Source organism: Phalacrocorax aristotelis, chromosome 19, assembly GCF_949628215.1.
Source record: "Phalacrocorax aristotelis chromosome 19, bGulAri2.1, whole genome shotgun sequence".
NCBI lineage: Eukaryota > Metazoa > Chordata > Aves > Suliformes > Phalacrocoracidae > Phalacrocorax > Phalacrocorax aristotelis.
The window spans coordinates 6,439,392-6,461,539 of record NC_134294.1 but is presented as its reverse complement, the minus strand read 5'-3'; the positions used below and the strand labels follow the sequence as shown (position 1 = coordinate 6,461,539).

The 22,148-nt window shown below is 47.6% G+C and overlaps 1 protein-coding gene across 3 annotated transcripts in view; it reads left to right on the top strand.

The window, feature by feature from the left end:
- The window catches only part of ACAP3 (ArfGAP with coiled-coil, ankyrin repeat and PH domains 3), a 106,724-nt gene that overhangs the window by 36,947 nt on the left and 47,629 nt on the right, over positions 1-22,148 (top strand). For all 3 annotated transcript variants that reach the window (XM_075113839.1, XM_075113838.1, XM_075113837.1), the window contains exons 2-4: positions 10,875-10,932; positions 14,685-14,804; positions 15,292-15,345. In XM_075113839.1, the coding sequence (XP_074969940.1) occupies positions 10,875-10,932; positions 14,685-14,804; positions 15,292-15,345 (232 nt within the window). The remainder of the gene's footprint in view (positions 1-10,874; positions 10,933-14,684; positions 14,805-15,291; positions 15,346-22,148) is intronic.

The following is a 22,148-nucleotide window of genomic DNA, read 5'->3' as shown; positions in this document are numbered from 1 at the left end:
GCTGGGAACAGCTGGCCTGCAGGTGGGGCTCTGTGCAGAGTTCAAGGGGTACAGCTTCTCCTTCTCTCCAACTGGGGGAGAGTTTTATGTGCAGCAATACAGGCGGCTTGTAAGGGAGCGGTAACACGATGTAGCAGTTAGATCACATATGTAAGAGTCACAAATCAGCCCAAGTTTGAATTGGCACCAGTGGAGGTAGAGGGAGGAAGGCAGGCCCTCCAGAAACGTTCCCGCTCCTGCTGAGCTAAAGGGATGTCTTCATGTTGACTGCAATGGGAGTTGGCTTGGACCCCACATGTCCTCCTGACATCGCTTGGAGCAGGCTCAGCTCGTGCAACGCAGAGCTGTGTGGCCCCAAAGAGATGGACCTGCATTTGGTGGGCACTTCTGAGAGCGAGAACATCCAGGATGCTTCCTGCATGCTTTGCTGTAAAAATGCAGCTTTTTTTGTAGATGGTGAATGAAATAGCCTTTGTATATAAATGTGCCTTAGGAACAGTTGAGCCCTTTACTTGACCAATTTAACAACCTGCAATCTGGTGACTGTGTGCAGAAAATAGCCCTGTGTTTTTCTGAACTTCAATACTGAAAAAAAAAAATCTTAGTCTCTGTATTCTCATGCCTCAGTTTCCCTGCCAGAAAAGTGAAGAAAACCAAATGCAATTCCCAAGGAAAAAGAAGGGCATGTTTAATTAAGTCAGCTTTGTGAGTTGCTTTGACAGCTGCTAGTGTAAGTTGTTGCTGTTATAGCAGCTAATAATTCGGAATTACATTTTATGTTCTTTTGGCTTTCTCCTTCATAGAGTTGCCAGAGATTACTGAGCATTTTTAGGTCATTTTATTACTTTTTAATACCTAGTTTGGTGTTGGATTTCTGCCGTCCTTACCTTCATGTAGAAAACATTTGTGTTTGTGTTATTCCACCATGAAGAAAAAGAAATGTGAAAAATGCAGACAGGCCTCTCTGAGAAATGTCTGTTGATCACTTCATGCCGAAGCCGGTTGGTAATATGATATTGTTTAATGCTAAGGTTTATTAACCGAATACATGACTGTTCTTTGCTGTAGTCAGCTTGTCACCTGAGGATCCCCCGGAGCTTGCCAAACATGGATTAATCACTGAATACTCACAGTGTCACTGCGAAGCAAATGTTTATCAGTTTAACAACGGGGAAGCCAAGGCTAAGAGATGACTTATGTGGCAGCTAATAACAGCTTTGTTAGGCCTGCTCATTGCTCCAGCCATCATAAACTATCTCTTTTGTAAGACTATTACTCAGCAAAGTCAGAAACAAATGGTGACTAATGATAATCTAACTAAAAAAGGGGCCTCGTTGACCTGTCACAGGCAGTGCCCCTCAGTCAGGATGTCATTTCCCCTCTGCTTTTGTCTGTCCTCCTCTACCAGTTCTGTCCTTCTAACTGCACCCCAAGCACAGCTTATAAAAAACAGTTCCAGGCACCCACACAGTTGTGCTCAGCCTCAGCTGGCAGTGATGCCAACGACTTGATTTCTGCATCGGTTTGCTGGTGGGACTTTCTTGCTTTGATCATGTTTTGGATGTGGGCGATTATTCTCTTGGTGCTTGGCTAGGACTAACTAATGAAGGTTTGTAGAACCAAGCTGCGAGAGGGGAAGGGCAGATGTGTTCTTCCCATAGACCCTGCTCTCTGATAGCAGTATAGCTTATCATTCCTGTCACCGTGGGATATAAAAATGCTTCTGGGAAGATTTTTGTCACATAAAAATCATGCTTCTGAATGGCTTCTTTAAAGGACAAAGAAAAATTCACAATGCAAAACCTTCTGGACTGGGGAATTGCTGATTTCTCTGAGCAAGGAAACTCAAGCCTCATCTCTTTAGTTGGAAGGGCTCCGCTTTGCACTGAATGACTAGCAGATGAGGTCGTGGATTGTTTTCTCTCCCCTCATGACGGAAATAGCCCAAGGCCTGGAAAAGCATTAGCAGGAAGAGCACAGCATCAGGAAACACAAAGGGCACCCAGCCAGGACATGACTACACAGCTTTTAGCTGCCCAGCAATTGGGACATTGCTTTTTTGGGTGAAGGGATTCAATTCCCTCTTGTCAGAATCGCTTGGTTTCCTAGCCAGATGCTTCCAGCTGGGTGAGCATGTGAGCTCTCAGTGCTGAGCATCCCTGTGCACACACTACAGCTGCTGCCTGTGCCTGGGGTTTTCTGCTTGTGTCAGACGTCACAAGTGCTGTGGACGTGGCAAGCATGTAGTTTCAGTAGGGATCATATGCGCTACTTGCCATGCCTGTTCATCTCACTTCTTTAGTCCTTCGGGATGGAGCAGTGGAGTTCAGCAGTGCTGAGGTGGCATTACTCATCCCTATGGAGTTATTCCAGGTTCTCAGCTTGCTTGTGTAACTGGAAAGGTTTTGCCTTTTATCTCTGACACTGGTGGAACAGTGGGAGGATTTAAATTTGGGAATGAAATTGGCAGAGAATTTAGCCCAGTGCTTGTGTTCTGCAGTAAGCAGTTGCATTAAAACATATTATTTCTCCAGGGAAGCATCATCAGTGGACTCTGGAACTGCATCGGTGAGCACAATAAGGACACTTTGAACCCCCAAAGCCCAGGGATGCACTGAGGCATGTTGTACCCTTGAAGGATGGCAAATCAGGTGTTAAAGAATCTTGTATAATCTTTCCCCAAGCTTTCTACCTCTTTGGAGCAAATATGCTGGGTCTGTCCTGGCTGTATGAAGCAGAGCCTGCCAAAAAGGTTCTCAGTTAACACTGCTTTAGCTCAATACCAGCTTGTTTCCAATGTTCTGGAATAGCAGAGATCACGATGAAGTTCGCTGGCATTCCTGCACACCATTCTGGGGAGGGACAGAGGTGAGTTTGTGAGCAAGGGAGTCAGCACCTCTTACTTCTAGATTTTGCCACCTGGTTTCTCCCCTAATGTGGCAGGCCCTGCAGCGGCGTTGTTTGGTCAGGGAGGAGGAGAAGGTGGGAAAGAGGGGGAACCTGGATGGCTGTTTTTGCACGCTGCTGATCTGCTCCAACCTTCTCCCAGCCCTTAGACAACTTATATTGCTTTCTAAGAAGCAAAGGGCCAGAGCTGCAGAAAAAAAAATCCCTGGCCGACAAGTCCAGGTGTATGAGAAAAGGCACTGTAGGAGTTGGGCACTCGATTGAGGACTGAGGTCCTTTTGTCTTGACCTTACAGCTTCTCCAAGATGAACACATGGCTGCGGTACCTCTAACCACATCTCGGCCTCATAATTCATCTCCCCAGGGGCTTCATTCAGATATAAAAACACCATAAAACTGGAAGGGATGGATAAATGTTCACCCTTGCTTCCTGTAATGAAGCTGGAACTCCATTACAGTCCTGGAACTGAATAGGGCCCTGAGATCACTGTCCTTGAAATCAAACACTTGGAACCTTTTATACCAAATATAAAGCTCGAGTTTCATGCTCTCCTTGCCATAGTCAGTTGTATTCATACCTTAGTGGAGACCAGACCCAAAATGTCTTCCTCCTCCACAGAGAGTCCAAATATATCAATTCCTTTTCTTAGGGTGTGATAAAAATGGGAGTAAATGATAGATGCTTTCTCCACCTTCTGGCAGGAAATATGCTGCTAGACTGCCTTGCTACACTAGCCTCTAGCTGATGTCTGCAGATTAAACAACGGCTGCTGTTGCTTTCATGAAAAGAAAAGCAACCCCAGAAATCCAAGCTCCCTTTTTTTTAGCTGGATATTATGTCCAGCTATAAGAAGCATGAAGAAACCAAGTGGAAAAATTGAATCTGGCAGTAAGAGTGCGATGCATGAAGGCACAAGACTTCCAAACCCAGAGAACAAAAATAGCTGCAAGAGAAAAAATTTGCCTGAAAGAAGCTTTTTAATGATTCCATTTCTTTCAAAAGCTTTGCCCCCGGCACAGCCAGGCTGCCATTCGTATAGGGCAGCCATATGTGTTGCAGTAAAGCTTGAGCACAGCTTTAGCAGAGAGAAGGAAGCTTCTTTTTTGGCTGTGTTTTCAAAGCGCTGGTAGCAGATCGATTGTGGCCAGAGCCCTGGGCACAAGGGAGTCTGTACTTTCATAATGAGTCACCAGGATTTCATTTTCAGTCTGGCTGATGAGAGGGTAAAGGAGTTTAGATTTCTGCTTGGATTCTAGAGGCTGAACCCAGAGGGCTGCTCAAAGAAGAGGCTGGAAGAAGCATTGGAGGAAAGCAAATAAAGGGCTACCCAGCACTTACTTTTTCGGTCGGCTGGAGAAGGTTCCTGGACTGTTGTTGCCATGGCACAGAGGACTGAAATCTTCCTGATGGCACTTTCTGCCACTGCTATAGAAAGGCAAAGTCATTTAGCTGTGCTGACACCGCAGTAACCAGCAGCCCAGTGCATCTGTGGTTCAGGACACTCCCAGGACACCCAGTCTTCTAGGAGCCTGCAACCTATACCCTTCTGTGGTGTTTAAGTCCTTACATCTTTCTCCAACACTTGCAAGTTGACCCTTTGGAAGCTTATGAGGAACACTGAGCATATTGCAAAGCTTTGAAATACTCTTGTGGGTGTTATTTGTGCTGAAGGTGGCCATACTGACGTCTGAGTTTGTGCTGATTAGGGAGCAGATATTTGGTTATATATATCTTACTCTGGAATTAAGTCAATAGAAATTTTGTGACACCCCCCATTGGCTGAGGTGTTCAAAGGAACACTGCAGCAGGACTGAAAAGTAAAGAAATTCCTGAACACTAATAACCGATCAAATGTAATTTGCAAGCCAATGAAAAGACCACTGTTAAATACCCTTGCTAAAATAACCTTTCCTGAACTGTCAAAGGGGCTTCACAGTAAGGTCGGTTTCTTTAATTTTCCTTCGGGCGAGTCCCTTGCTGCCCAGTGGCACAGGTACCAGCTGCACACAGAACAGGCAGGAAGAAGAAGAGAGCAATGCCAGGTCAGGTGAGTGCGGCAACACGGTGAGGGAATAGACTATGACATTTCTGTTGCGCTGAAGCAGAAGCCCTCATTCTCTAATGGCATCAATATGTCGCCTGACCCTTCTGTTAGGGTTTGCAATGTCCCTTTTGGTCGTATGGCTTGAGTGAGCAGACAGGAAAGCAGGTAGTGCAAGGGATCTTTCTCTAGTAGGTGCTTGGCTGGTGGGACCTGAGCCCCCATCCATCAGCAGCATTGCAGCTTCACATTATAGGAGTCCCTGAGTCAGGCCAGAGCTTGGAAAGGCAGTGGTGGCAATGCTGTGGGCTTGGCATGGATCTGTGTTAGTAATTTTCCGTAATATCCTTATTGCATTTCCTTCTTTTCCGAGTGCCTGTGGCTGGACAGAGAGGTATTTGTAGAAACCAAAGGCTGGCATTACAGTGTCATCCCAAGAGAGAGCTTGTTCTTAAAAAAAACAACAGTGCAAAAAAAGAAATAGATGCGCTATACTTTTGTGGATTGGATGAGTGGACAGTGAGGTGGACAGAGAACTGGCTCAACAACAGAGCTCAGAGGGTCGTGATCAATGGAGCAGAGTCTGGCTGGAGGCCTATCACTAGTGGTGTTCCCCAGGGGTCTGTGCTGGGTCCTGTCCTGTTCAACATATTCATTAATGACCTGGATGATGGGATAGAGTGTAACCTCAGCAAGTTCGCTGATGATACCGAGCTGGGAGGAGCAGCTGACACACCAGCAGGCTGTGCTGCCATCCAGCGAGTCCTGGACAGGCTGGAGAGCTGGGCCCAGGGGAACTGATGAAATCCAACAAGGGCAAGTGCAAGGTCCTGCCCCTGGGGAGGAACAACCCGCCGCACCAGTACAGGTTGGGAGCTGAACTACTGGAAAGCAGCTCTGTTGAGAAGGACCTGGCAGTGCTGGTGGACAACAAGCTGACCCTGAGCCAACAATGTGCCCTTGTGGCCAAGAAGGCCAACAGTATCCTGGGATGCATTAAAAGGAGTGTGGCCAGCAGGGCGAGAGAGGTTATCCTCCCCCTCTGCTCTGCCCTGGTGAGACCACATCTGGAGTGCTGTGTCCAGTTGTGGGCCCCCCAGTTTAGGAAGGACAGGGAACTGCTGGAGCAAGGCCAGCGGAGAGCTATGAAGATGCTCAGGGGAGGGGAGCATCTCCCTTATGAGGAAAGGCTGAGAGACCTGGGTTTGTTCAGCCTGGAGAAGAGAAGACTGAGAGGGGATTTCATAAATACCTATAAATATCTACAGGGTGGGTGTCAGGAGGATGGGACTGGGCTCTTCTCAGTGGTGCCCAATGACAGGCCAAGGGGCCACGGGCACAAGCTGGAACACGGGAAGTTCCACCTGAACATGAGAAAAAACCCCTTCCCTGTGCGGGTGCCAGAGCAGGGGCACAGGCTGCCCAGAGAGGCTGTGGGGTCCCTTCCCTGGGGACATTCACACCCCACCTGGATGCGGCCCTGTGCCCCTCCTCTGGGAGTGCCTGCTCCAGCAGGGGGTGGGATGGGATGAGCTCCAGAGGTGCCTTCCAGCCCCCGCCAGTCTGGGATTCTGTGATACTTGGTGTTTCTGCTGTTATCACAGAAAATCATACTTGCTTGTAAACCTGCAGCGACCAGTTACCTGCCTTTGCATAAGGGAAACTGAGTCCTGTGACTGTGGCAAAGTCAGGCCTTGGGACTCTGCACGAAAGTATTCCTTGCTGGGGAGTTGTTTGAATGAATTCCTACACAAATATGACCTGCACACGAAGACTTGCTCCCACCATGGTAGGTGTAGATTTAGTCTCTGGCTATCTGGAGTTTTGAGGAACTGCTGGTGAAAAAGGCTATTTGGAACATGCATGGTTTCTTGCTGCCTTGCCTGCTCTGTCCTGGTTTCTTGTCAGCTTCCTTAGAGGTACAGGAGAAGGCCAGGGATCAGGTACACTCCTGAGCAGCCATGCTATATTCCTGCAACTTCAGACAGCCCAGGGCTTGCTCCATTCAGAAGCAGAGTGCTCAGCTGCCCTCCTGTTTTGCTTGCTCGGGGTGGCTCTAGGTTGTAGAATCATAGAATCAGTAAGGTTGGAAGAGACCTCTAGGATCATCAAGTCCAGCCGACAAGCTCACGCTACCATATCTCCTAACATGGAGGGTGTCTGTGAAATCTGTGTCTGAAGTTCTGGCCTCACCATCTTTTGCATTGGGCTTCATGGCAGGGAAGGGGCCCTCTATTTATCAAGGGCCTGGGAGGAGAGAAGTGGTGTATGGGGAGAGGGAAGGTGTAACAAATGTGCTTCATTTAAAGTGCTCAGCAGGTAGCAAACTTATTGTAAGTACGTATTTCACCTTGTATGGCAGGCAGTAGAGGAGCCAATTGTAGGCAGTAGTTGTATTTTCTTGCATCCGGTATTTTTGAATGAAAGCAGATTCCAGGCTGCCCTCTACAATATATAAAGGTGATTAATAACCTAGCCTGTTTCCTCTGGATTTGGTGTTCAGCTTATGTTAAGACGTAGGGAGCATTGTTTGCTGAGATGACATCAGGAGCTCTTGGATGAAGGGAATAGACACACATCCTTTCCTCACACCGCATTGGTAGGGCTGCCATGCTTGCTGCTCACAGGGCTGGCGAACAGCACAGCATATTTAGGAACAGCAGACCTACCCCTTTTTCTCCTTCACACTCACTTGTTAAAAGAAACCAGATGAGGAAAGGGCAGCAGTGGAGTCACAAGTGGCCAGCATCCCCCTTCGGCTCTCCCTCGTTGGGAGCAGCACGGTGAAAGCACAGGCTAGAAGGAATTTTAATGGAAAGGGACATTGATGGAGGAGATACTTCTCTGCGTGGAATTAATGTCATCTGGGAACAAGGGGGCACTGGAAGGGGAGGACAGTCGTCTCTGAAGGAGAGTTACAGCTGTTACATCATAGTTCTTGAATAAGCGGCCAATTTAGATTCAGCAAGACAGTCTTTGCAGCCACTCAGATTCAGGACTTTGTTTAACTCCCTTGAAGCAGCGTTGGGCTGTTTAGAACGGGGTCCCCAACCAGCAATATCTGACAGCATCTGCAGGGTGGGGATGGGGCCAGCACATGGAGGCTTTTGCGCTGAGCCAGCTTTGCCTGGGCATGAGGAACCCGGTGATTCAGCCCTTTCGTATCACAGAGGTGACCACAAACAGCAATGCATTAGGTTGTGTGACTGGGAACTCCCAGTGAGCGCCTCTAGGCAACTAAGAATTTCTTGCAAATGTTTTTTGAGGGCTTGGTGCCGCTACTAGGAAGCTATGTCACATGGCCGAGGCATCCAGTGCTCCTGGTCGGCGAGTATCTGTATGGATGTCAGTAAAAACATCTGTAGTCTCAAGGCAGTGGAAAGGACCTTCCTCTCACGTCAGCAAGTCACGAGCAAAGAAAGGATTAACCTTTTTGTACTGATGTTTTAACAGAGGCCCCAGGATGCGTAGAGCACTGTTGTGCTAAGTGGTGTGCAGTCTTGAGAAGAGATAATCCCTGTCCCAGACACCTTGTACTTCTGGGTGCTCCTTTTCCAAAGCAACTTCATTACTTCTCAGAGTTCCCTCACAGGCTACTGGGAGAAGGCAGCCAAAAGGGACTGGAGATTTCCAAACTGCCTAGGACTTGGAAAACCAACTCCTTAGGGGGAATTCTTTTTAAAAGGCACTAGGGCGGGGAGTCTTAATTCTTATTGCAAATCTTAATCTGAACTGAGATGTAAAAGCTGCTTTATTGAACATTGTCAAGGGCGAAGTGATCAGGCAGCCCAGCAGGAAAAGCGTAGCTGATTTCCATTTCCTCCAGCAAGGTTAACAGGCAAGATCGAGGGTCTGCTGGGGATGGGTGCTAATCTGTCATTCTCCATCACTGATTCTTCATGTGACGCCCAATGTATTCTTTAGCCTTTGCAGCCTTCTAGTTTGCAGGCTGGTGTGTCAACGTCTCCTAGCTCTCCCACCAGCTCCAGCTTCTTGGGATCCAATGGTGTCAGAAGGGGCTTTGCTCTGCTCCACCTTGTTATCTGTTACATGCCACCTTCTTGAAGGACATATATGTGGAAAGGCCAGGCATAGCGTGCAGGGAGAGGAGTTCCCACGGTCATATGACATCACCTGGCCTTTGGTGTCATTAATCAGAGCGTACTGCGCAGGATGTCTCAGTCAGCTGGCTGCTCACAGCCCACGTGAGGCTTTAGAGGGTGTGCATGCATACAAAAGCTGCTCCCTCCTGCAGTGTTTGTCTGAAGCTGCTGAAGATCTCCTGGATGCCAGGAACAGACCTGACAACATTTGGTCCTCTGTTTTACTCTAATACTGTGTGTGGACAGACTCTCTCTTCTTTGCACCACCTGGATTACACAGGATTGTAGCAAATGTTGACTGTCTCATAGCTTGCAGATGGGGACTGCACACACCTGTGTAAGGTATTCTACATATTTCCCATTGAAGAATGCTTCAAATAGATGTTACCGAGTGTACTCTGCTACTTTGGTTATGTGTAATCTTTGTAAGGTACAGACAAGTACTATGCTGTTGGCCTGAACCCTTCCTCAGCTTGGCAGAAATTCAGATTTAGACCCCAGCTTTGTGACCTTTTGGGCTTTCTGCTTAAAGTTATCCTTCCTTCTCTTAGAAGCGTGTCCCTTAGTGAAGACAGTCACTATTGGCATCGTTCATTAATTCACTGAAGACACCAAGAGCCTCAGAGGCAAAGTTACTACATACTCTAATGGTTTCTTCAGGACTTTTGCTGTTCCCTTTGGTTTGTGGGTGCCCTATCTTTTTTCTGAGACAGCAGTATTGATTCATGTAGCTCTAAGTCACACCTCTCCCTTACTGTTCTTTCAGCTGGCACATATTCAGTGCTGGATTTTTTTAAGCCTGAGTGTAATATTTCAGGAACCAACCTTTTAAATTACAAGCCCACAAACTTAAGAAGCTCCTTGCAGTGATATTTGGATTGCATATCCTTGGTGCATAAGGGTGGCGTGAGGCTTACCACATTTCCAGGTGTGTGGTTAAAGAAACAAGTGCCCATGTATAGACATCATATAGCAGCTCTGCAAGGGAACGCTCTCAGGTGTACAGTGCTTACCGATGGACTCTGGCCTCAAAAAACTCATTCCATACCACATGCCTCAGTCTGGGAATGCCTCTTGCAAACGGCTGATGTCATGTTAATATTTCACTTTGTGAGGGAGGCTTGGTGACCTTTGCAGCTGGATTCTACTAGCCTCTTGCTGTCACAGCTGTCCAGTGACGTGGAAAGAAAACAGATCCGATAATTATGGAGCAGATTTATCCGTACGCAAGCAAAGCCCCACGTGTGTGAAAGAGACTTATGGTGTTTAGCAACAAAAGGACCAAGACGTGTTTCTGCTTGAGTGATGGTTCCTAAGGTTCAAAGGACATAATTCTCCATGTGGCTGCACTTCAGCCACAGTTATAGCCTAGAAAATCGGTTTTGGTGGTACTGAAGTAAGCAATTTGTGCCTGATGTGAATGGATGGCTAAGGTTTAACAAGGGTTATTTCTGTGTCACTTAGCATTACTACCAATTAACAAGCTTGCAGAATCAGGACAAGGCCACGAAATGAGTTTGCTGTGTATGACTACCACAGCACACCTGAATTTCTCCATTACACTGACAGAAAATAGCATAATCTCCATCTCTTTTCCTTGTCCTGTGGAATTCATTCCTGGTGAGGTGTGGTCCTTCTCCTGAGTAAGTCCTGAGCTTACATAGCATCAGGAAGCTCCAAAGTGGGAAGTATGAATCCCTCCTCCTGTCCACCACCAGCAGACACACCGTAGCCCCTCTGATCTTTACTGGGACTTTCTGGCTTTTTTCTCAGTCACCTTAAGCATTCAGTTAATTGTTTCTTTTTGCTGCTGTCATTGCAGGGCAACCATTGATGAAGTGGAAACAGATGTGGTGGAGATAGAGGCAAAGCTTGACAAGGTAAGATGGGACAGCTTAGCACATTGGTTTGAAAAGGGAGTGATGAGTTCCTGCTTAGGAGTATGGCCCCACCAGTCACCTCTAACAAGTTGAGCCCACCTCAGGCTGTCAGGAACCGAATGTGTAATACACTGGGCTTGTCAACAGGACCATGTCTCCCTCTACTGACAGGTACCTGTCAAGGCTCCTTTGTTACTGCCAAAGGAGTTAGGACAAGAGGTCCAGACTTGCGCTCCTAATGCTGAATGATGGCCTTCTTGTTCTGCTCCTGGATCTTAGGGGACTGACGCTGCTCTGGCAAGTTATTTCAGTGCTGTTTCCCCTCTCCACCACCTTGCTTGTGATATTAACCTATGTAGGGTGGGTCCAGACAGCAGAGATATCGCTGTGGCAGCTCAGGGATGTAAGGAGACACTTGCAGGTAAACAAGGGGCCAGATTCAGACTGATGGTGGTTGCTGTCTGACATTCAGCCAGGCTATGTGCCACAGCTGTAATCTGACACTGGAAATATCCTTTCAGGGACCAGTTTGGCAATTTTGCATTTATGCTGGTGAGTCTTTACATCCAGTTGGCAGTTTGGATCTAAGTCAGAGGCTTTATGATGGAAGGTGGCTTCTCCACCCCCACTCCTCCTGATGTCTGAGACATCAGCCAAGTTGTTTCTAAATGAGAACAGGGAGAGATGAAGAAGAGAAGTCAGAAAAGCTGTTGGCTTTTTATCTGCGAGATTTCCCAAAGCTAGTAAGGGATAAAACTCCTGCATCTGATGGAGAAATGAGCTTTGTTGAAGTCAGAAGCCCTAGGCGAAGCTGTGTCCTATAAAACCTATTTACTACTCAAGCTGCTTGAAATGGTTATCTGTACAAGCTAACTAGTCTCACTGGTGAAAGCTGCACAGGGATTGAGGTTATCTATTTTCCTCTATGGAAGAGGGAAAGGCTCTAAAGACAAAGCATGGGGCAAAACTTGCTCTGATTCTAGCACTATTGCTGTCAGTGTCCCGGGCACTTGGTGTGCCAGGAGCAATCCTGGAGCGAGGAGGGTGAGCTGGAAGTGCAAGAGCTGTTCAGGGCTCTCAGCTTGTTATTGTTCAGTGCTTTGTTGCAAGTTGATTTGAGCTCCTTTGGGTGAGGACCACATTAAAATGATAGTCTCATGCAATTTTTATCTTCCCCTGACAGCAGTTATGGGGTGCTGTTCTGGAGGTGCAAAGCGGGAGGACACGTTATTCTGTCTGTGTGCATCGTTTCCTGTCTGCTGCAGAGATGACCAGTCATGCAAAGTGCTGGCTCAGTCACAGTCAGCAACAGGCTTATCAGGTCTGGGTCCAGGGCAGGTGAGGCTGGAGTTTGCATCTGAAGAGCCACTGAAGTTCAAATTAGCTTCTCTGAGGGTAACTTTGGACAAGATGCATCACCCCCATTCCTAATAAATCAGCCTTGGATTGCCCAGCTCCTCTCCTGTGTACCAGCTGCATGGATGCCCAGGGCAGCCTTTCTAGGGCTTGGTGTAAATGTTGTTCAGTGGTACCCAAGCAGCTGGCATGACTAGTTCTTTAAGAGCAGTGAGCTGGCAAGGACTGACTCTGTTTCTCTGCCTTTTACTGTGCCCCTGAGCACGTATTTTATAAATGATTAGCCTTTTAACACCTGTTTAAAATGGAGGTAAAGGGCAGTATAAATGATTCATCCAAAGGAACACCAGAGATTTGGGCTGTTTCAAAGAGATTTCACTCATTCTGTCCTGTGCTCCATCTACAAAGCCATCATTGCTCCCCTTGGGAGTGTGCTGTGCTGAATGGCCTTCAGCTACTAGTAACAAGCCTTGGCCACAAGTGTTTGCACAGAGGTATGCTAGAAACCGCCACGTTGCAGAATAGGCTGGATTTCCTTTCCAGAGGATCTGTCCAAACCCCTACTGTACGTCTGGGCTCCAGATGTGACAGGAACTGCATCTGTTTGCTTTTCTTCTCTGGCCTTGGATGGGATAGTGCAAGTCTGCTAGCATCCAATGCTGTTCTGTCAAACTGTGTGGACAGGAAAGGATGTGAGTGTGAAAGAGTGAAGGCTGTATATACTATGTATACACAGATATACCACATGTGACTGTATATATACTTACCCATTCAGACATACAGAACTGGAGACAGGCAAGCAAGCTTGTTCTGCAGTGTGTGCATATAGATTAGACCCCAAAGCCTTGTGGCTGCATAAATAGAACAAGCACCAAGCCCAGAAACAATACACCATGCTTCAGTGGGGCTTTGGCCTCAAGCCAAGCTTGAGAGCTACTCATTCCTAGTCTGTAGGTGTAGCTGGTTGATGGGGACACATTTCCAAAGCCATTTTTCATTAGTAAGGTTGATATCCCTAAAAGGCTCCTGGATTTTGAGAATGGAAAACTCCAGTTCCAAGTGTTGTTCATTATCAGTAGCTACAGTTTTTCACTTAGTTGAAAAGCCTAGAACAGCAATGATTTAAAAAAACCCAAACAAACAAACCAAAAAACCAACAAACAAACTAAAAAATTGTGCTCACTGGTCAGCCATTACTGTTGCAAATCTCTTGGGCATTTGGTTTATGGATTTATCTTAACTTGTTTACTGTAAACTTTTACAAGGAGCTTTGGCTGCAAGGAGGTAGGCTAATGGCCAGGAATTCTGGCTAAGGTAATGCTCCGGCCTTTACAGCCTGTTCCAGGCATGCTAAGGCAGTTTGCTATGGCTCGGAAGCCTGGGAATGTTCCCTGCAGCTGTTAAATTATCAAAAGTTAATAAAGGCTGTCTAAAGATATATACCTGTGCTGCAGCAAACTAATTCCAGGTGAGGAAGCCACCCTATTTTGCTGCAAGTTCCAGGTAACTTCACTGGTAACTGCACTATGAGAAGGCTGGTGATGGGAATCGGAGCACGTGTAGCTTGCTTAACGTCGTTAACGTTTCTCCGAATGAAGCTCCTTCCAGGTCCATCAGAAAGATTGCACCAAGTCACAGGCAGTCCTGAGGTATATGCTGTAATACCCCAAAGAGCACCAGCAAAGTTTTCTTGGGCTGCAGATTAGGGGGAATTGATTCATAGTTATCTACAATTTTGATGATTTAACCTGTGTGTGAGGGAACATAGATTTTCACTGGCTGCACACAGCAGACATGGCTTAGGCAGTCCAGGGCAGTTGGTTTAAGGAAAATGTGATAAAAACCCCATCAGGCTGCTGAATGCTGGCTCCCCTTCATTCCAAGGTAACCACAAGACAAGTCTCTACGAGTATACAGAACAGCCAGCAGGGCTCTGAGGCTCCACAATCCCAAAGAGCAGCATGCTCCCAGCAGGGAGATTCTAGACAGCTTATCACTTCCACCCAGCACCAAGGAGTCTTATCTCTCCCCAGTCAATCTGTGTGATCAGGTTCCTTTTATAGCAGTTCTGGTGCCTCAGGGTAGAATGAACAGTAGAAATCCACCGGAAAAAATGGGCTGCCCTGATTCGTCTGTCCTCAGGGGATAGCCTGGAACTGCTATTCTTAAGTGACAAGTGAAATGTTGACAGCATGACATACCCTGAGAAGTGCGATTTCCATCCGTGTTTCTGCCACGTGCAGTAAGGGTTGCTAGTGCAGCCGCACCGGGAACGTGGAAGGCATCCTGTTCTAAAGGTCTTGGGCTGCGGTGTTGGTTTGATTAAAACCAGCCTGGCTGCAATTCAGTTTGATGCGCTCAGCTGCCTCTCCGCTCACACCTCTCTCCTTGTGCAGCTGGTAAAGCTATGCAGTGGGATGATTGAAGCGGGCAAAGCCTACATCACCACGAACAAGCACTTTGTCAGCGGAGTCCGGGACTTGTCACAGCAGTGCAAGAAGGATGAAATGATTTCGGTAAGTCATCCTGTGGGATGGAGCATGGGATGCAGGGAGGGCTGCGGAGCGTTAAGCTTCCTGATGCTGTATACGGACCATATATCCAAGACCCTGATTCTGTTTAAGTAGCCATTTAGTATGAGATTTTATTTTTGGAGGAATGTAGAGACCATCTGATAATGCAATGCTGAAAGATCAGAGTGAGATTCATGGACTTCTAAGAAGCCACAGTGCTGGCAAGGTCGTTGGATCAGTAGGCATCAGTTATTTGGGAAGGGCGGGTAACCAGACTACATAAGTGACAACTGACATGTTGATTTCAGCACTGAACTGGAAAGGCCAAGGCAGCCTGTGACTTCAGTGTCAGACATCTTTGAAACGCCTTCTTGCCAAATGACAGAGTGTCTCCTCAGTGGCTTAATGAGAGTCTCTCAGCCATCGAACCCCTGGGAATGAAGGGCAGCTGCTTCTATTCACTGCCAGTTCTCTTTACCTTTTTTTTCAGGAGTGCCTAGACAAATTTGGAGACAGTCTGCAGGAAATGATTAACTATCACATGGTAAGATGCCGCTTTCTCTTGTCATTTTGTGTGCCGATGGCCACCCCTTTCTCAAGGCACTGATTAATGGTCTCCTGGGCTTGGCATACTTGACACAGTGCAAAGGTGGGGTCCATGAAGGGAGTGTCTTTCAGGTTCCAGGCCCTGCACGTGTGTAGCCAAGAGAGCAACAAGGGGTTGGGAGTTATTGTTGCCCCTTGCAACAATATTGAGTTGGATGAGCTGTGAGTCTGTGTACTCACAATGATCTGTCTTGATGCATCATGTACGCTAGGAAATGGGGTATCCACAGGCTTGCAGAGGAGGTGCTGCTTAGTGAAAGGGTGTGCACTGTTGCATGGGTGCCTTTTGGCTCATTTCAAATCAGAGATGTACGCGAATATGTAGAAGGGTGAGGTTAAAGACCCCTTCATCAAAGGACGAGGAGAGCTTGCAAAGGTCCCGCACTGCAGGTGCCTTGTTCTTCTTTATGGAAGGCATGGGTTTTGCAGTGAGGACCGACAGGGACCTGAGGAGCTCTGACAACTCAGATTTGGAATACGCTTTGAAGCTTAGTATTCAAATTTGCGACATTAGGACACTGGCAAGGCTGTGAATGGATCAAACTGAAAGGACTGCATTGCTCAGCTGATGCTGGGAGCAGACTCAGCGAGTTGTGTGCAGCTCTGTGTTTAAGGATAACACAGGACGTATTAATGCTACACTGAGATGAAAGGAGGGAAATGCCCAGACAATGGCTATTCTCCTGAGCTGACTGTATCTCACTAACAGAGCCCAGGGAGTGAGAATCTGCCCTTTCTCCATCCCAAACATCCAGCCACAGCATCTGTAAACCTCATAGAAGAGGAAGTTGCTTCATGCTTTGTGGCTCCATGCCAGACACACAATTTTAAGTTTGTAACTCAGTAGGAGCTTAAAGCACAAGTGAAGGAAGCTTCAGGGTATCAGCACTGGACTGACCCACTTTTATACCACGGTGCCCCTGTCAAAGTACATTAGGGATGATGCTTGCTTTTGGGATGCAAGTTAACCACGTGCAGCTGGAGAAGAAGCTGTATCAAGTCCATTTAATTATTTCATGAAGCAGGTGGGAAGACTGTTTCCTAGTAAAAAATGTTGGGGAAAAGAGGCACGGCACATGCAGCTCTCCTAGGACTTAGTATTTGGGAACAGTCAAACAGCTGTACAGCAACGTTGGTGGGGAGAGAGTGAATAAACGAGTGTGAGCATCGGAGAAAAGGTACGTTTGTGTCAAAGCAGAGAAAGTCAAGCCCTGATTTTTTGATGCTGCTCGAGTTCCCTCTGAAAATGTAAGGCCTTTCTGCCAAGGAGCATACAAACCCCTGAGAAGCTACCCCTTCATTCCCAGGGATCACATCGCAGCTGCGCTGATAGGGGCTGGGCTGAGGAGCGCGTGCAGCCCAGCCATGAGGAAGCAGTCCCAGCCAGAAACCTCTAGATGCAGAATACTGTCTGCAAGCTCCGCTACGCCAGCTGTGCAGCTTCCCCTCGGTCCCTGGTCTCTGCCAGAAGTGGCACTTCTGGGATTGCTCTTGCCTCAGCCAACTAATAAGCAGAAGGACCCTTCCCAGAGCTGTCAGATCCCCAGCTGACGTGGTATAGCTCTTCCCATGCACCCCACCCTGTTCAGCAGGGGTGAGCTCCCCACTACGCGTGACTCAGGGGTTGTAAAAGGCAGTATTTCCCTACCACCAGCTGCACGCATGAGGGGAAACAGTGCTTAAATCCTCCCTCCCCCCAGCCTTTGGAGAGCACCCTCCTCCCTTGGTGCACAGCAGTGTGAGTCCCTCTCCAGGAAATGGCTTTGGAACGACTGCTGCATCTTGAGCCCTCTCTGACGGTTGTTCAGTTAGCTGGGTTATTTTTAGTGCCTTCTGCTGTCTCCTTTGTGTGTGCCTGTGCGTGTGTGTGTATGTGTATCTTGGCTCATCCGTGTCTGAGGATCTCAGCTATGAAACAGTTGTCAGTGCTTACTCTAGGAATGTGGCCAGGACAGTATGTACAACTGGAACAAGTTAAAAAGAAGGGAAAATATCCCCAAAAAAATCACTCGGAAAAGCTTGTTCTAAAATTTTATTGCTCAAGCATGGGGCCTGGAGATGTCCTGATTCTAGTTCAGCAAAATCCAAACATAAAACCCACTTGAGTGTAGAAGATGAACATACTGAGCTCCAGAGCATTCCCACCTTCCTTTTAACGCACAGGGAGGAAAAAATATCAAAGCAGCCTTAGAGGACAGACGCCAAAAGAGAGAGTTGGATTCAGAAGAGCTGGAATCAATGTCCTCTGCCTTTTTTTGTGCTCTTAGCCACGTGTATTTGGGCTAATGCCTTACTCATGTCAAAGCATGCATAGGAGTTAGAAACCTCAATGCCTTTATGGATCTGGTCTATTGTACATTTGTGTCTCAGCTTCCATAACTGCAAAAGGCATTTCAAGGGCTTTCCTGTCTCTGAGGGGCTATTGGGAGGACACACAGACTAACGACTAACAGAAGCTCTGCTAATTCATGCCAGGTAAATAACAGGTTTGTCAGAAAGATGAATCAACACCTCAGGTAATGGAATTTTTTTCCCAAACTGTAGAAAGAGATGAAACCAAGGAGGGGTGGACAGATGGGGAAAAGAAGACAGGTTTAATACTGAGATTAAAGGTGCTGGGATTCAAATTCTGTTCAGCCACACAGACTTCTAGGAGATTACACTGATATAACTGGAAATAGCGTTGGGCCCCTGTCTGACAATGAAATTTGAGTAAGACCTACTGTGAGAGAGCAGCACTGCTCCATGAGGAGCAGTGTCTGTGGCAGATTTCAACCGCAGCCAACAAGCTGCTTAGCAAACAGCGCAGGCAGCAATTCTGCGTTGTCCCTTCCCCATTCAGATCTGTGCTTCTTGCTTTGGCTTGGTGAGAGAAAGCAAAGCAACCACGTTATAAAGCTGTTTGACCCTTGCAGAACCAAATGCAGAAAGCACTCACACCTCCTGGGTTAGTTCCCGGTTAGGAGACTGGGTTCCCTCAGGAGGTGCTTTAGTCTAAGCCACTTCATGACCTCTTCCAGCCAGCACAGACTAGCTGCACTGTGGAGGGAGGCAGTCCTGCCACCCCTCTTGCCTTCTCTCCATGTTTAGCTTTTTCCAGCAGCCTTGTCATCCCTCCCCAGTGCTGGCTCAGGGGGTCATACAGCTGCAGAGGGCACTGGTCTGTGTCCAAACTAGCTGGGTTAACTAGCTAGTTAGAGCCGTTTCACAATGCAACCACACAGACACAGCGAACTCTTGACTGCAGCACTAGCCTGTGCTGGCTGAAAAGTTTCATGAAGCTATGGCCCAAGGCTTCCCTGAACTGTACTCTGGAGGTGACTGCCTCTCCTCTTTAAGTATTTAAGAAGTTTGGGCTCCTGGCTTTGGCTGATCATGCTGACTGCCTGACATGGCTTGCTTGGGCAGCTGTTTTACTGGGAATGGCTTTGTAGGGGAGACAGGAAAGGTTCGATGGCTCAGACAAACTGATGTAGGCAATGATGATTGAGTAAGAGGTCAAGTAACTAATGTCGCTAGCTGGTTGTGTTTGATTTGACTAGTGAGCTGGAGAATGGCACTGCCCTATCAGCCCCGGAGGACGTGTTTCTGTAACATGCCAACTGCTTAGCTGGGAGGCTGATTGTGCTTGCTGCTCTAAGGAAAATGGCCTTCCAACGTCTTGGGCAGTTGGCTCCCTCGGATATCCTGTTCAGAAACATGCTTAGTGGCTTGACAAAGAGATTCCTGCTGATGCTACAATGCTGACCTCTTGAGGCATCACTGGAGCTGCAGATGTCGATAGCAGCAACAGCAGAAGAGCTGAAGGCGCTGCTGGCTGCTGTGTCACCTCGGAGTCAGATTCAAGGCGGGATGCTGTGCATGTGTTTCTCGTAGTGGCTGTGCTGTGTCTGGATGAATATTGCATTTTGCTTTAGGGGGCTGTCACTTCCCTCTCCTAACAATCATGGCAGTGTGTACGTCCCCAGTTTAAGGCATCCTAGACCCAAAATTTCAGTTCATTCAGGAGGAAAATACCTGATGAGAAATGACTGTGACTCCTCCCCATGTTCCAAAACCAAAATGCCCCACCTTTCCCTATTGACTCTAGGAGTCCTGTCAGTTGTGCTGAGGATTTAAAAGCATCAGCTATTGCCTCCAGTACTTGTAAAAGTACCGTTTTTAGGGTAATTGGCTCTCTACACAAGCAGGGCAGTCGTGCAGGGTCTTAGAGGTATTTAGTTCTCCAGGTACCCCTGGACTCAGTGAAACTGAGGCACTTGGACACTTTGCAGCATTAGCTTGCACTTCCTACCCCTGAGTGAAAATGAAATCTTACGGCTGAAAAATTCCTTGTACCTGAGATCCTGAGGGAGTGAGAGGGTCTTCCCCTCACTGTGTAAACACTTAAATATCCCGGAGCACTTCCGTTCGATAAATGTTATGGTCTGCCCCATTATCTGTACTGTTCTGTCACTCCCCGACCTGCCAGGAGCCTTTGCCTCAACACAGAGGGAGCTGACATCCTGCAGGCACTCCCCTGCCCGTTCCGTGGGAAGGCAGTCTTTGCAGCATGGGGCACAGCTGAACTGTCTGAAGGAGGCTGTATCACATTGCCTCATCAGACGAGCTTCCGTGCACTGCTTAGAGGTGCGTGATCCATGACAGGGAGCAAGTTTGCAGCTTCCTCTGTGAGACTTCAGAGCAGAGGGTGGCGGGCTGGGATGCCAGAGCCTTGCAGCAACCTTCCTGCGCAGCTCTCCGGAGTGAACCATTTCCTTTCACATGAGCCTGAGTGGCATGAACTGGAATTTTGCTCGAGGGCCTGAAGTCTCCCCTGTGACCCCTCCTCCTCACTACGTACCACACTGGAGTGAATACGTTTTGACTGTGGCTTGCCAAGCTCTTCTCTACTGGAAATGCTCCTTGCTTGTCTGCAGGCAGATGCTGTGCTGCTGGCTCCAAAACCTGTGCGTTTGCTTGCCTCCTTCCTTCCTCCTCATCACCCTCCCTAAAACACAAACAGGTTGAAAGGCATAGCAATCTGCCAGACCATTATATGGGAGAAGATAACCTTTCCCTCTTTTTACAGAATCTGATGAATGTAATTAACTACATGAGTGAACAAGGTATCCCCACAGGTAAAGCAGCATAATGTTGCCATCAGTTCTTGAGCAATAGCTGACGATTATGGGCTACTGGGTTTACCCTGACACTAGGCAATGGTGTTTGGAAATACAGCAGTGTGGGAGCTCCCATGGCTTTTTTCACCCCCTTGCCAAAGACTGTTAAACCCTAGACTTGAAGTGGATTTTTTTTTCCCCAAAAACTTCTGATTAGGTCAGAGTTCCCTGTGCTGCTTTTAGGTGCAGTTCTCTAGTGCAGTCATGTACCTAATCAGCACTGGTGAAGGCAGAGTAATCCCCTCCATAGACTTTTAAAGCAGACACAACTGGCTATGCTCCATGCCAACCTCTTGGTGCTGACTAGCTGCCAGATTAAGAGATGTACAATTTATAGATAGTTCAAAGCTGTCAGCATCCACTTCCTAGGAACTAGGGAAGGGGAGGCTCCAGGTTATACAAGGGAAGAGGCAGTGGATGCAGGATGCAATAATCCCTGTCTCTCTCAAAGAACGGGAGGCAGTTTTCCCACCAGCCTATTGCCCTACACATGTCTTGGAAGGAAATTCCAGGATCTGCAGCACAACCTTGTCACATTTAGACATCAGGGCTCTTTCCCATGCAGTTCCCTTGCTCTGTGTGATCAGAAATATAAGAAAAGTAGAAAGGATGCAAGTGAAAATGCTGTTGTGATAGGATTATTCCAGCTGAGCCCCTTAAGTGTATTTTCAGCAGCACCAGGTATTTTCCAGCCCAGAAGATGTAACATTAACATTGCTGTCCTCAGTACTACTCCAGGCAGCGCTGTGTTGAGCTTCATTAAGTCCTAAGCTTTCCTGCCTGCCATAAATCGTTGTCGCTACGTCACAGGAGTCCTCCAGCAGCAGCAGTAGCAGCTTGCAGGGGAGATTTAGCTATGCTGAGCGAGCCAGGAAGCATTTCCTGCTGACAAGAAGAAAAAGCCACCCAAGCTGTGATGAGTCAGTGAGGCAGATGGCAGATGTCATGCGTGGAGGATAGTGGTGGAGTTCAGGGGGAAGGAAGAAAGAAGTGAAAGTGGAGGGTGCTTCCAAGCTGTGTATTCTCCACAGGGTTGGGTGGACCACCTGCATTTTCTGACAGCACTTGGGAAGGGTCCAGGTGCATTAAGCTACCACAGTGAGGGGTATCATTTTGTGGATGCAGAATTGCCATCTGACAGGGGAGATGTCTTCTGTCACCTCATGGCTTCACAGTTTTTGCCAATGTGTCCTACTGCAATGACATTATACTGGTCCAAAAGACTTCAGTGAGCTGCTGCCCTTTACGTTTGATAGCAGTCTAGCAGTTAGCACGAGCTCAGTGCTGCATTCTGGGTTTCAGAAAGACTAGGCTTTTGACAGTGTCTAGTTTATCTTAGGATGTCTGCTTTCTAGTTAGGGGAGAGAAGCAGCTTCCATAATATGTAAGGGGCAGGAACGAATGTCCTTTGACCTAAGCACAGACTGGAGCTCTTGAGCTTTTTGTGAAAGAGACTCAACTTCAGCTTGATTCAGAAGTTAGGCTTAGACTGTGTTGACATCCAACAGGTAATAGAAGTAGTGCTGTCAGCTTGCTTTCTGGAGCACAAATCCTCAAGTGAGGTGTATTACAAAGGCAT